Genomic DNA, 12,534 nt, shown 5'->3' with positions numbered 1-12,534 from the left:
ATAAATATATTGAAGGCGTATTTATTTAAACGAATCGAATGGAAAACTTTGTAAAAATTACTGAGTGTTGGGGAGTGCTGGGTGAGGGGCTAAAAGTAAAAACAGAAATGACGATGATGTTGGAAAAAAAACTTGCCCCACCACAAACATTAAAAACTAATCAAACTTTTAAATACACTTCAACCGCAGCAGCAGCAGCAACAGCAACAGCAGCATCAGACTTAAGATTGAGATATAGCTAGGGGTCGGTGGGTGGGTGGTTGGTTGGGTATCTGTGTGTGGGGCGTAACACGCTGACACCCCGAACAATTCGACAGGCGTCTTAAGAAGCATCTCTCTTCTCGGCATCGACTTTGATTTGTTGCCTCCCCTCTGTCTCGCTCTCTCTCTCACTCTCACTCACTCACTCTGTGTGTGGCTCTCCTTTGGGTTGCGTCTGCCGTCTCTCTCTCTCGTTTTTTTGGCCTTAACTTTAGCCGGACTTTTGCCTTGTTGTCAACGTCAACAGAAATTGATTGCTCACCAAGAATCCCAGCCACAGTCAGTGCCAACCCCCTCCCCCCCATTCCCATCACCTAGCCACCTCTTCCCCGCTTCCTTGCTCTTACTTTTTATACCCTATTGGACACTGCCTCTGTGGCATTTTCATTTCATTCAGAGTTGAGTTGAGTTTACTTTGCGCAAAAAGTTTTTACCCAGCAAGCAGAGAGAGAGCGAAAGAGAGAGAGAGCGAGAGAGCTTCTGAGTCTCAGAGTCTCAGTCTCTTCGTCTCTCATTCTCCAGTGAATTATCCTTAGCCAGCGGACCACGGAAGCGCCTACTCCCCGGGACCAAAAACTTTGACACAGTTTAGGAGCCAAAAGTTTAATGGAATTTGTCTATGGCATCGCCACCCACCCTGCCAACCCCCCAACCCCCCCCCATCCAATCTACCACTCTGGCCACCAATATAAATAAAACAGCATTCAACTTGTTTTTAAAGCAATTAAAAATTCTTTAAGACTGCGCAAGACCTGCCTCTGCCACTGACTCTGCCCCTCCCCAGAGCACTTGTAAGTCGCACTTGTAGGCCACAAAATATGCGATCGCTGGATGGGGTGGGTTGGGGTGTGGTGGGAGGTTTAAGGCGACTCAACTCGACTCTGGAACTGCAATTTTCCTTTGGCGCTGAGAAAATGTAAACACAAGTGAAGTAATAACTAAAGTTTTTAATTTTAAAATGATTTATATTTATTCTTGGGTCTTAATTCTTTTACTTTGAGGGAATTGTGTGGCAAAAGCAAAAGCAAAGGGCTTTGATGGGACTAAACATTAAGGTAAGGGAATTATCTGAGAAAAAGATATGCAACAGAAGGGATGGAAAATAGATACATGGAAGATGGATAGCAGAATGATGGAAAGAAGATAAATATATAGAAAATATATAGATATAAAATAGATAGATAGAAGATGAAAAGAATATAAATATATAGAAAATATATAGACAGAAGATAGAATATATATAAAATAAAATAGTTATATTTTTCTGTTAAGAACTCTGGTGATCAAACAGGAATAAAAAATACTGAGGTAAAAGAGTTATCTTTTCCTACCTATTCCAAATAGGTCTAAGAAAAAGATATGCAACAGAAGAGATGAAAAATAGATACATGGAAAATAAATATATAGAAAATATGTAGATAAAAATAGATAGATAGAAAATAGAATACATAGGCTTTGATGTGACTAAAATTAAGGTAAGGGAATTATCTTGGCATTGGTCTGTGAAAAAGAAGAGATGAAAAATAGATACATGGAAGATAGATAGAAGATAGATGGAAAGAAGATAAATATATAGAAAATATGTAGATACAAAATAAATAGATAGAAGATAGATGTAAATGTATATGACTCCGCTTTCCGTATATTTTTCTGTGAAGAGCTTTGGTGATAAAAAAGGATTAAAAAAATACTAAGATCTATGAAACTGAAAACCGATTGCCATTGCGAGTATATTCGGCTGTGTGTTCAGGGGAGGGCAGGGGCTTTAGCAGCATAATCTTAACTACAAAATTACTTAAGTACCAAGGCAGCTTTTCGGTAGCATTTCTTATACATAGCAGCTCATACCCACAAAACGTTGCCTTTTCGAATGAGTTAAGTGACAAATTCTGCGCTTTACGTGTATTTTTGCACTCCGTCGAGTGCCCAAATAAGCCGAGCATAAAATGCCAGCGCACAGATACTACGCCCAGAAAGGGTGGGAGCACAAGTGCTTGGCGGTATAGTATATAATCGTAAATGGGTAGGAAGTATGTGTATGTTTTTGAGGTAAATTAAATTGAAAGCCTGGAAATGTGGGCATAATATTTGCGCCTTGTTAGTGTTTGTCAACGCTTGGCTGGCGCTGAATGATGCACAGAATGACGACGACGACGCTGACGATGTTGAACGATGGGGCGTTGAGTGAGTGGTTTAGGCAGCGCGCAGCTGAAGTAGTGGCCTGCGATTCGTAGCCAGGGTGAAAATTTTTCACATTTAATGACATTTAACAGGCGACGACGACGACGACGACGACCGTCACATAATTAAAAATACAAAATAATTATAAATAAAAAGGAAATTTATGCAAACAAAAAAAAATCACATAAAAATAAAATGCATTTTCTGTTCCAATTTTGGTTTGGCGCAAAAACCAATTGAAGGCCTCCCGCCACCCAATGCCCACAATCGTTCAGCCACTGCGCCACTTGGCACCACCCACCCAACTGCCAGAATCACGCTTAAGCTAACGATTTATGTGGGATTCTTTAAGCGAAATCCAAGTCAATTAGTTTCCTAATTCGTTTTACGAAAAGGAATTTATCGATTTTATCTGCAGACGTGCAGAAAGTAGTTAAGACCACAAGTTCAGTTTTACTCTGAAACCTATTTTCATCGCTCTCTCTCTAGACCCCCTAACCACCCCCTTAGCCTAGACTCTCTCTGTATTTCTGTACTATATCTATATATATATTTTTTTTTTTTATATATAAATTTCCTTCTCTCTGTGTGTTTGTTTGTGCTCCACGAAGTGTTGATAATGATGCTGGGCATTTTTTGCTTTCTCTTTCTCTCTGACTGCGTATCTGTGTGCGTGTGTGTGTGGCTGGTGTGCGTGTGTGCGTTTTATGCCTTCTCTAGTTCTCTGTTGGGGGGGAAAAGCAATAAACAAGCCGCATTGTTCATACGCCAGGCGTATGGCACTCCACTCACACACAAAAACCACAAAAAATAGTCAAACAATCGAGTTTTTTTTGTTAAATTAAATTAGATTTCCAATTGGTTTTGCCAGTCTATTTAAATGCTTAAATGAACAGCCCAAACAAAAAGAAAGTTTCTACGGAATTCAAGCAATTAAGCTGGAGAAAAAAAAAGTCTCTCCACTACGCCCATTGCAGTAAGTATTGCTGCAATTCTCTCAGGTGATATACTCTGCCTCTACCGCTTTGACCATGCCTTGGGCAGCTGAGTCGGTCGACAGAATTCAACAAAAAAATACATAGTCTGGCAGCCCCGCCATTTGCTTAAGCATTTTTCTGGTAACAGCCATCAAAGGTGATCGGTCATGTAGGTCATGCTTCGTGGCATATTTTTGTTTGGTCGTATTTAATTTAAACCAGTGCACTATGGGAAATTTTACCACACCCATTTTTCAAAAGTAGTTAAAAGAATATACATATTTGTATCCCTCTCAATGTGAGGCTTACATATCCAAATAACATTGATCTTTAGTGTTACTCAAAAAAACAGTTAACAGTGCGCGCCACTGTAAAGTTAAAAGCTGTTAAAGTCAGCTATTTGCTATCAATAGGCGAGTATTATAAGCTCGTATCAAAAAACTAAACCAAAAAAAAAATATTTTTTCGTTTGGAAGTTAATAATTATTGCCAAAAAAAGTGGTAAAATTTCCCATAGTGCAGTGCTCGGCACGCACACATTCGCATGCTTTGCAGTGCGTTTGCTGGCAAAACGAAACATTGCAATGTTCTAACTTTAACAGCTGATAGACTTAACATTGTTCTGTTATATAACATTTTTCGTATAGGACTTTGCAGTTTGAGGTTTTAATTTAATTTTAATAATTTTAATAAATACCCGAAAAATGGAAAATTCCCCATAGTGAATTGGGTCCAACCACTGTATACACGTGTACGTGAGGGGTAGTGCCTAGCCCTGCTTAAAGCCCTTTTCAAAGACTGCGTTGAACGAGACGTCTATAGTTTATAGTACACACACAATAATAGAAATTAATTATTCCTTATACTACTCTTATTTACTACTCATTTATTACATACAAAAAAAAAAAAAACACCCAAAATAGAAGACAGCTCGTGCAAAATGAACGATCAGAACTCGCAGCGAAAGATGCGCGAACAGACGTTACTGCGTAGCCAAATAAACGAGGGCCAAATTAATCCCGAGTACTCGGATCAATTGGTCATGAATAATCGCACGCCCACGTCTATGATGAGCCGCAAGGCCACCACCCTGGTGCTGCCAGACTTTTCACGCTTCACACTGGCCAATCTGGCATCACTGCCATCGCACAGTGGCCCCGATACAGAGAAGTCGAATGCCTTGGATCAGCTTAAATCACCGATTGGCAAGTACACGGATCGCGTGGTCGATGATATTCTGGTGCAGATATTTGAGGAGCGACGCGGTGACTTTTCCGTCACATCCTCCAGCTGTGACATGGCCGTTGTCAAGTGGATCAAGTCCAAGAAGGAGCTGCATGTCGACACGCGTCTCAAGTACTGGCGCGAGATGATGCAGCGGCGCCGCAAGCTGCAGCTGCGCGTGCAGAAGGTAACGGGCAAAAATGCCGCCGAAGTGCTGTTCAATCGACGCGCCACCTGGAGAATCGCAACGAGCAGACGGTGAAGCGTCTGCTGGAGTATGCGGAGCGCATGCGTTGCGAGCGGCTGATGGCCAAGCCGACGGCCAGGCTGCCTGAGTTACAGGATCCCTGTACGTGTCAGCTCATCCCGGAGCTGCAGGAGACGCTGCCCAAAGCGGAACGCGATGGCTACACGGACGTGGAGATCATTGGCATGCCAAGTGTGACCCAACGGGAGCTCCTGGGCAGAGAGGCAATGGGCCAGCAGCTGGCCACGGGCTGGCTAAAGTCCAGCCACTTGGATAAGCGTCTGGAGCATCGTTTCTGTGACATACACAATGTACTGGACTTTTTTCCCGATCTCGATGACCTGCAGGTGACGGGCATCAATATGGAGCGGATCAAGATTGGGCCCAAGGCCCAATTTGTGGCTGCCCCATCCCTGAGGACCATCACAAACAGCTCATCGTTGCCCTGCATGGAGGAGTGCGAATGCGAGTCGTTTACGGAGGATCAAACGGCGCCTGAAGTGTCGCCGACGCCGCCGCCGCTGGGGCTGCGGATCAACGGCAAGGACTACGTGCCCGCAGGCACTGGCGATGGCCTCAACGAGTGCTACGAGACACTGATCAAGTTCTCGTGCGATCCGTTCGAGCTCAGTGCCAAGCACATACTGCAGCTGACGAACATTGGCCAGCAGACGCTGTCCTTTACGTGGAAGCAGGGCGTCTACTACTACAATCGCGGCTCCCTGCTGCTGGCCAAGGACAATGAGTTCCAGTTCGACATTGAGAACTTCCGTTTGACGCATGGCGAGACCCGCAATCTGATCGTTATATATCAGCCACGCAAGGTGGCCATAGCCGTGGAATTGTGGTACTTGACCGTGGAGCCACGCATCTTTTGCAGCGGCAAGGAGTCGCTGATGATACGGCTGCATGGCTGCTGTACGCCCTCGCAGGAATACCGCGCCAAGCTGCGGGAGCTGCACTGCACGACCATTTGCAAGGGCAACACCGAAGAGATGAATCAGCTGACCACCAGACTGGGCACCATATCGCCCTTGGTTGTGCCGCCGCCCGCCTGCTGTCCCTACGATCGCACCTTGGACGATCGGGAGCTGTTCAATGGCTTGAATCCGGGCCATCATTGCTTTCGTTTCGATGATCTGGAGGTGCTCAAGGGTCTGCACGAGCAACTGAAGAAGCCCCGGGAGCGGCCATGGGATCTGCGACTGGACACCATCAAGGGGTACATCATGCGCATCGAGGCATTGGAGCAGCGCGAGCAGCTCTTCGGCATGTACACAGAGATACTGGGGAATATGCTGGAGCCGTCGTGCAGCCTGGACGACATCCAGCAGCTGGACACACAGAGGCAACGCACGCGCTTCATCTATGTGCGCGGTGTCATCTGCAATGGCCTCGATGAGTGGGAGGATCTCATGTGCACCGTGGAGGAGTCGTTCTATAAGCCAGAGCTGCAGCGTTACTACATCAGTCTCATGCAGCAGCAGCAGCAGCAGCAGCAGCAGGAGGATGACGAGGAGGATGAGGCTGATGGGGGTGGTGGTGAGGGTGATCAGGCTCAGCGTAAATTGACATTCACCCCAGCAGATCTGGAGAAACTGCGCGAATTCTTTGCCGAAGAGGATGTGGACCAGGAAAAGATTAAATCGATTGTCATGACGAAACTGTATCATTCGAAATACTTTCGGGATGCGCTCTTCATACAGACCTACTCCCATTTGTGCAACATAGCCGAGAATATTGTCTCCGTCATCGAGAGCACAGATATTGTGCCAATATAGAAGAAACGCCCCACACCTTTTGCCTTAATTAGTATCTGTTTTTGCTTTGTTTTTTTTTTTTGTTTCTCGTTGATTTCTTAATTGAAAATCTTTTTGCATTGCCAATGAGAGAGAGAAAAAAAATTAAACGCAAAAAGTTGCGCACATATTTTATAAATTCATATTGCAATTGCCATTTCTTTTGGCTGCGGCGCTGAACGAAATTGCAACAAACATGCAAATATATAATTTTAATAAAGTCCTGGAGCAGCAGCAGCGACTCTCTCTCTCTGTGTCGCACTGCAAGCTGCTCATCAAAAATACCGGTAGAAAAAAAAAACGAGTAATAGAAAGTGTATTTTGGGTTAGCGATGCTTTTAATACCCTTTAGAACAGAGCACAGATCGATTGGTTCGATGCAAGCTGAAGGGTTAAAGGTTCGACGCTCGAGGTTGAGGTTCCCCTTCAGCTTGCAGCATCAAACATGTTCGAGTTCGCTCAATTCAAGATTGGGATATATGGAATATACTTTTTTCCTTCTTCTTTGCATTGCAAACCTTTGCTCAAAATCGTAGGACTCATTTTTCTAGGGCATCGGAATAAGCGGAAACTTGCCGCACGGCAAGTCATTTGACAAGGTAAAAGTTGTCGTTGCTGTTGCAGGTTGCTTTTTTTTTCATTTTAGTTGTTTTTGTTGTTGTTCATTTGCTGACAGATGAGCGGTGCAGAGAAGCGGCTGGGAGGGGCGTGGGTGTTGACGTGGGCGCGTGGCTGCAACGGCACTTGATATGCTCTAAAGAGCGGTGGGTTGGGGGGATATGAAATATGAAATTTATGTTCCAACAAAATATTTTCATGTAAATTCCGTGTTTGTGCTACTTTTTTTCTTTTTTGTATCCCCGTGTCGCCAATGAGCGCAATTTATATGCAATTTGTATGCCAAAGGGATAGATAGAGAGCAAGAGATATAACTAGGGAAGAGAAATATACGAGAGAGAGAGAGGGGGGGGGGACAAATTGAACGGATAGCCGATAAGCTTTGATCAGGACAAACCCACACAAATATTCGGAGAGAGAGCGAAGACAAGGAGCATAAATTGCCAATTTCAAATGAGAGAGCAATTAGGAAGAGAGCACAGAACAAGCAAGGCTTGGAATGTGCGAGAGCAGGAGAGCGTGGCACCATTTTATTCCAAAGCGTTGAAACAACCGTTGCAACGGTTATTTCTATTCCATGCTGTTTCATTTCGTGCTGTCATGTGATTTCTTTTACTGTGTTTGTTTTTGCTTGAGAAAGTATATTGCAAAAAAGGCGAAACAGTAACGAAACATACAACATTAAATGTTTGTCACTTACCTTTGAATTCATTTTGCCGGATCTACTTTCCCCCGCAGCTGCGCGACACTTTTTTTCATTTGATTTTCGCAGCTAACTTGAGACGCGTGCTCTTCTGCTGATGGTCAGTGTGAAAAGAACGTGTGAGAGCGGAGCAGAGGCCATGCGTGGGAGTATTAGTACTCCACTCAATTGTGCGCTCACGCAACGCGTTCTCTCACTCCAACTGCAAAATGTGAGCGCAGGCTTGTGTGCGTGTGTGTGTGTGTGTGTGTTGGGCGAGGGAGAGTAAGATCTGGGATAAGTAGATGTCTCTCTCTCTCTCACGTTCAATTTGGGTTTATGAAATTGAGCAAAATATGCCTGAGTCGCGAGTATCGCGAGAGCGCATTATTGAGTGGAATTAATTGTTTTATTTAAATTTTAAATTATAGAAATTAGAAGTAAACCAGTTGGAGGTTTTTTTTATGGTAAGAACAAACATATAAGTTTAGGGGATAATAAAATCAAATCATAGACCCCTAATTATTACAGCCTCAGCCGCACTAAAACTTTTAACTAATAAAACTAATAAAAAACTTTGTTCAACTATTTTTTTTTGTATTCCATTTCCACTTCAACACGTTACTCTTTTATATAATATTATTTTTTGTATTACTTTTAGCAGCAGATCAAAGTTCTGGCTGAGTGGGTTGCATGTTCCGAGTCTTTACAAATATTCCTGCTCAAGTTCAAAAAATTTATTGTTTCAATAGGGCCAATGCGACATATGCAACATTCCAGAGAGAGTTTCAACTACCCAAAAAAACAGAAAACAAAATAAAAATGAAAATGAAATAAAACCGATATAATAGAAATTGAATTTCTATAAAAGTTTCGACAGCATGCAAAAGACAAAGTTTGTCCGGGGTCTGGGGGTGGTGAGATCACATACGCTGCCACGCCCACGCCCACTCCCACCTTTCGACAGCCAGCTGACTGAAGAGTTTTTGGCAAAAGAGTTAAGTAGCCAATCACCATGTCCACCCATCTCACACGAAAAGTATCTGAGAGATGCTGCTCCTCTCCTGTCGCTGCTTTCTCGCTCCATCTGCTTTATTTTTATATGCTCCACACAGAGAAAGGAAAGGAAGGAGGGTGGGTGGTGGGGTGTGGTGGCGCTGTCAACACTTGGACTTCCGTTTGGGGCTCGCTGCTGCTGCTGCTGCTGCTGTCAGCAAAATGTCACCAGCATGCACATGGAATCGGTTTTTTCTCTCACTCTCTCTCGCTCTCTCCGTCTTTCGTCCTGTATTTGATTGGGTTTGGGGCTACGGAGATTGGCCTTCGCCAGAGCCAGAGCTTCTGACTTCAGGACTGCCTCGATGCCATGCCTGCCTCGGTGCCATGCCTGCCTGCCTCTGCCTGCCATTCCTGGTCAGGCAGCAGCACCAGCACCAGCAGCAGCATTATTTGCTTTTATTTTTGCAAGTCAATAGCTTTGGCTTTTAAATTTATCGACTGACGTTTGATGCGCTTCATTTAACTTGGAAACATTTTTCAACTCAAATTCCCTTCCTCAGCTGCAGATTTGGGCTGGCTGGCAGGGGAATGGGGGGGTTAGAAAATACATGGCTAACATTTCGCTCTCTCTTTCTCGTTCTCTGTAAAAGTTTTGTACGCTGCATGGCAGATGTTAAGTGTCATTAAATTCTGTCGCACAATTGTTGCAGCTGAGAGCGGAAAGTTAAAAGTACAGTAGGGCGCAGCATAAAGAGCAATGATTAATGGAAATTAAACTAAAAAGTCTCTCGAGGGCACTAAAACTGTTTGCGAGCGTAATTTTCGCACCTTTACTGCTAAGCTGCACCGTGAGAGAGTAGTTTTGTCACAATGCACTTAAAATTAATCATTATGTTCTGAGTGAGTCAATAATACCTGAACATTTTCAAATCATGGTGGAAATGCATAGATTATCATTTAAGATGAATATTGGTATATTTCTCGCTGTCTTAGTGTTTTTAAGTGAATGATTTTTTGTAATAATAAAAAACAAATAATAATTTTTTGCAGTCCCTGGTTTTGTGGCTATATTTTGAGACTGCACTGTATTTACAGCTACTTAAGTATTAATACATCAACAGTGAACAGCTCCAGCAGCGGTTCTTCCCCCCCCAGCAAGTGTGTCCAGTCCAGTCCAGCGCCACAAGGCAACAAATTCGAGAGACAACTGCTACGAGTACTGGTACAAGAGCCCCTGTGCCTGTCTCGGCCATAAAGCAACAATACGAGTATTTCCCATACACAAAAAAAATAAAAAGAAAATAGGAAGAAAAAAAACTCAATGGGGGGACTGCTTGAACCCAAGCCAAAGAGAGCGAGGGAGTGGGAGAGGCAAGAGTGAGGGGAGTAGCCTGCAGGACACAGCTGCTGTCATCCATTTGGTTATCTGGCAATGCACTTCACAAAAATGCTCCAGCAATAGATGGCGGGGTGGGGTGCGGGGAGAGTGGCCTGAAGCCCGGCAGCTAAATGCAGTCAACTGCAAAAACATACACTGCTTCACGGTTATTTTGCTCTTTAGTTAGTTGCCATATTTTGCAATCCCTTACCCGCTCTCTCTCTCTCACTCACTCTCTCTGTCTCGCTGCATCCACTGCTTAGGGGGGGGCGTGACCGACGCCCACTTAACAAATATCAACTAAAATGGCTTTATATATGGTTGAGATAATAAAAATCCAGCAGGGTTCTCTTCACAACACACAACAGGATGCAGGAAACAGTATGGTATTTCCCTGCGCCCCACTCCTCACCACACCCACTCCACTCCACTCCACTCTCTGTGTGTGTGGGTCTGATGGGAACGCTTTGATAGCCATGGGATAAACGATAAGTAGAATGGAAAATAACTAGAAATAAAATTAAAATAAAACTACAAATGTGTACAGACGAGTGAATGTGTGTCCTAAAGCAAACGTTTGAAGGTTGAATGAACATTAAGACTTTAGCGGGGGGTACTATAATTTCTTTTTGTAAGAAATAAGACCTCACTTTGTACGGTAAAAAGCGCTCACACGCAGGGCCGGCGTTAGAGGTTATGACGCCCGGGGCAAACATGAGAAGAGGCGCCCTTTGATTATTTATTTTCTTTTTCTGAAATGAACAAATTAAAGGAATTTGGGAATTTGGCGCCCCTAAAATTTGGCGCTTGTCCTGCCCTAAAACCGGCCCTGCTCACACGCACAAGCAAAAGGATTTGGAGAGAGAGCGAAATTCGAATAAGCGCACACAATTTGGGTGTTGTAAATGAGTCAAAGGTGAGTCATAACAGGCAACGCCGTCTCAGCGTCGTTCGAGTTCGTACCGAACGAGAGAGTGACAGCCAGCCACGTCAACCTTTGAGTGCTCTGCCTGCACGCGAGCAGCGCTGCCTGCCTGCATGCCTGCGTAGTTGGATTTGGTGTCTCGCTTGCGCATAGCTTTGCTCTCTCTGCTCTCTGCCTAAATGCTCGCTCGCACATTTCATGCTCTCTGGCTGGATTCTCCTGCTAAGTGCTCTCTTATTGCAAGTTGGCATTCGTTGCTGCGCGTCTTCATCCGCCACCCTTTTAGCTAATGAAAAAAAGGAGAAAAAACATTGGTTTTTGCTTTTACAATTTTAATTATAATTAATTAATAAATTAATTATAAATTAAAACGATTGTAACATCGCCTAGGCCTTAGTTTGGGCATCCCTGTTATGCAGCTGCTCCTTCTACGAGTCCTCTACGAAGAAGTAGAACAGGAAGGGCAGGAAGACCATGCCAATGAGCAGCACCACAGTGAATACATTAGCTGTCACTGTGGAGTGAAAAGAAACTAAATTAAATATCAAAACTATAAAAGGCGTTGGATCCCTTACAAATCACTTTCAGGTATGGGGTTAGGCCGCGGACTGCTTTGCCTTGTCGTACTGTTTGCGTATGGAAATAATGCTTGAGATGATTGCTGATGAAAGTCCTGACAGCTGCAGGCAGATTTTGACACTTTTTGTTTGGTTTGTTCCTCTTTGGGTTGAGCTTGCGTCGGTACCAGCTGGAGTAAATCGGCAGACGAACGTAGTCCTTTCCACGGACAACTTCGGGAACAGCAGCCATTATTAAGAAGTTTTTTAACCTAACAAAATATATATTTTTGATTATTTTTGGGAGGTCAATTTGGGAAACCCGAATGTTAGTTTTAGAGTGTTTTTTTTTTGACATTTAAGTGCAGGTATTCCAGGGCCTACTGTGCTGCGTACTCAAAAAAGAGTTAAGGTGTATATTGTATTTGTGTTATATAATCTGTAATCTGTATAATCTACATGTTAGATGTAGAATACACATAGTAGATGTAGATAACAGATGTAGCAAAAAAATGTAAAATGTAAATTTTTTTTTTCAATTCTAAAATTCTAAAAAATCATAAGCTCAATAATTTATATACTGACTGAGGACGGTAATAAGTAGAGTCGCGTCCCCAGAAGCGACTCACACGTTCCTTCTCGTTTTTTTTTTCATTTTACATTCATGAAAAAACATAAAGCAAAAA

General features: G+C 43.5%; 2 protein-coding genes across 2 annotated transcripts; one reads left to right on the top strand and one right to left on the bottom strand.

The window, feature by feature from the left end:
- The first annotated feature begins 4,255 nt into the window (after positions 1 to 4,255).
- On the top strand, positions 4,256 to 6,929 carry LOC111074214. Its single transcript, XM_022366932.2, is given in 2 exon segments — positions 4,256 to 4,876; positions 4,879 to 6,929. Coding segments are annotated over 2 exon segments (2,310 nt in total). The 5' UTR covers positions 4,256 to 4,359; the 3' UTR covers positions 6,672 to 6,929.
- Positions 6,930 to 11,651: 4,722 nt separating this feature from the next.
- LOC111081849 lies at positions 11,652 to 12,215 on the bottom strand. Its single transcript, XM_022378003.2, has 2 exons — positions 11,867 to 12,215; positions 11,652 to 11,805 (listed from the first exon to the last, which is right to left on the bottom strand). The coding sequence occupies exons 1-2, from the start codon at positions 12,204 to 12,206 to the stop codon at positions 11,720 to 11,722; spliced, it is 426 nt and encodes a 141-aa protein (XP_022233695.2). The 5' UTR covers positions 12,207 to 12,215; the 3' UTR covers positions 11,652 to 11,719.
- Between the last annotated feature and the right edge of the window lie 319 nt (positions 12,216 to 12,534).

The sequence above is a fragment of the Drosophila obscura genome, unplaced genomic scaffold, assembly GCF_018151105.1.
Source record: "Drosophila obscura isolate BZ-5 IFL unplaced genomic scaffold, ASM1815110v1 contig_179, whole genome shotgun sequence".
Lineage (NCBI taxonomy): Eukaryota > Metazoa > Arthropoda > Insecta > Diptera > Drosophilidae > Drosophila > Drosophila obscura.
The sequence above is the reverse complement of the archived record's forward strand: the minus strand, read 5'-3'. Positions and strand labels throughout refer to the sequence as shown.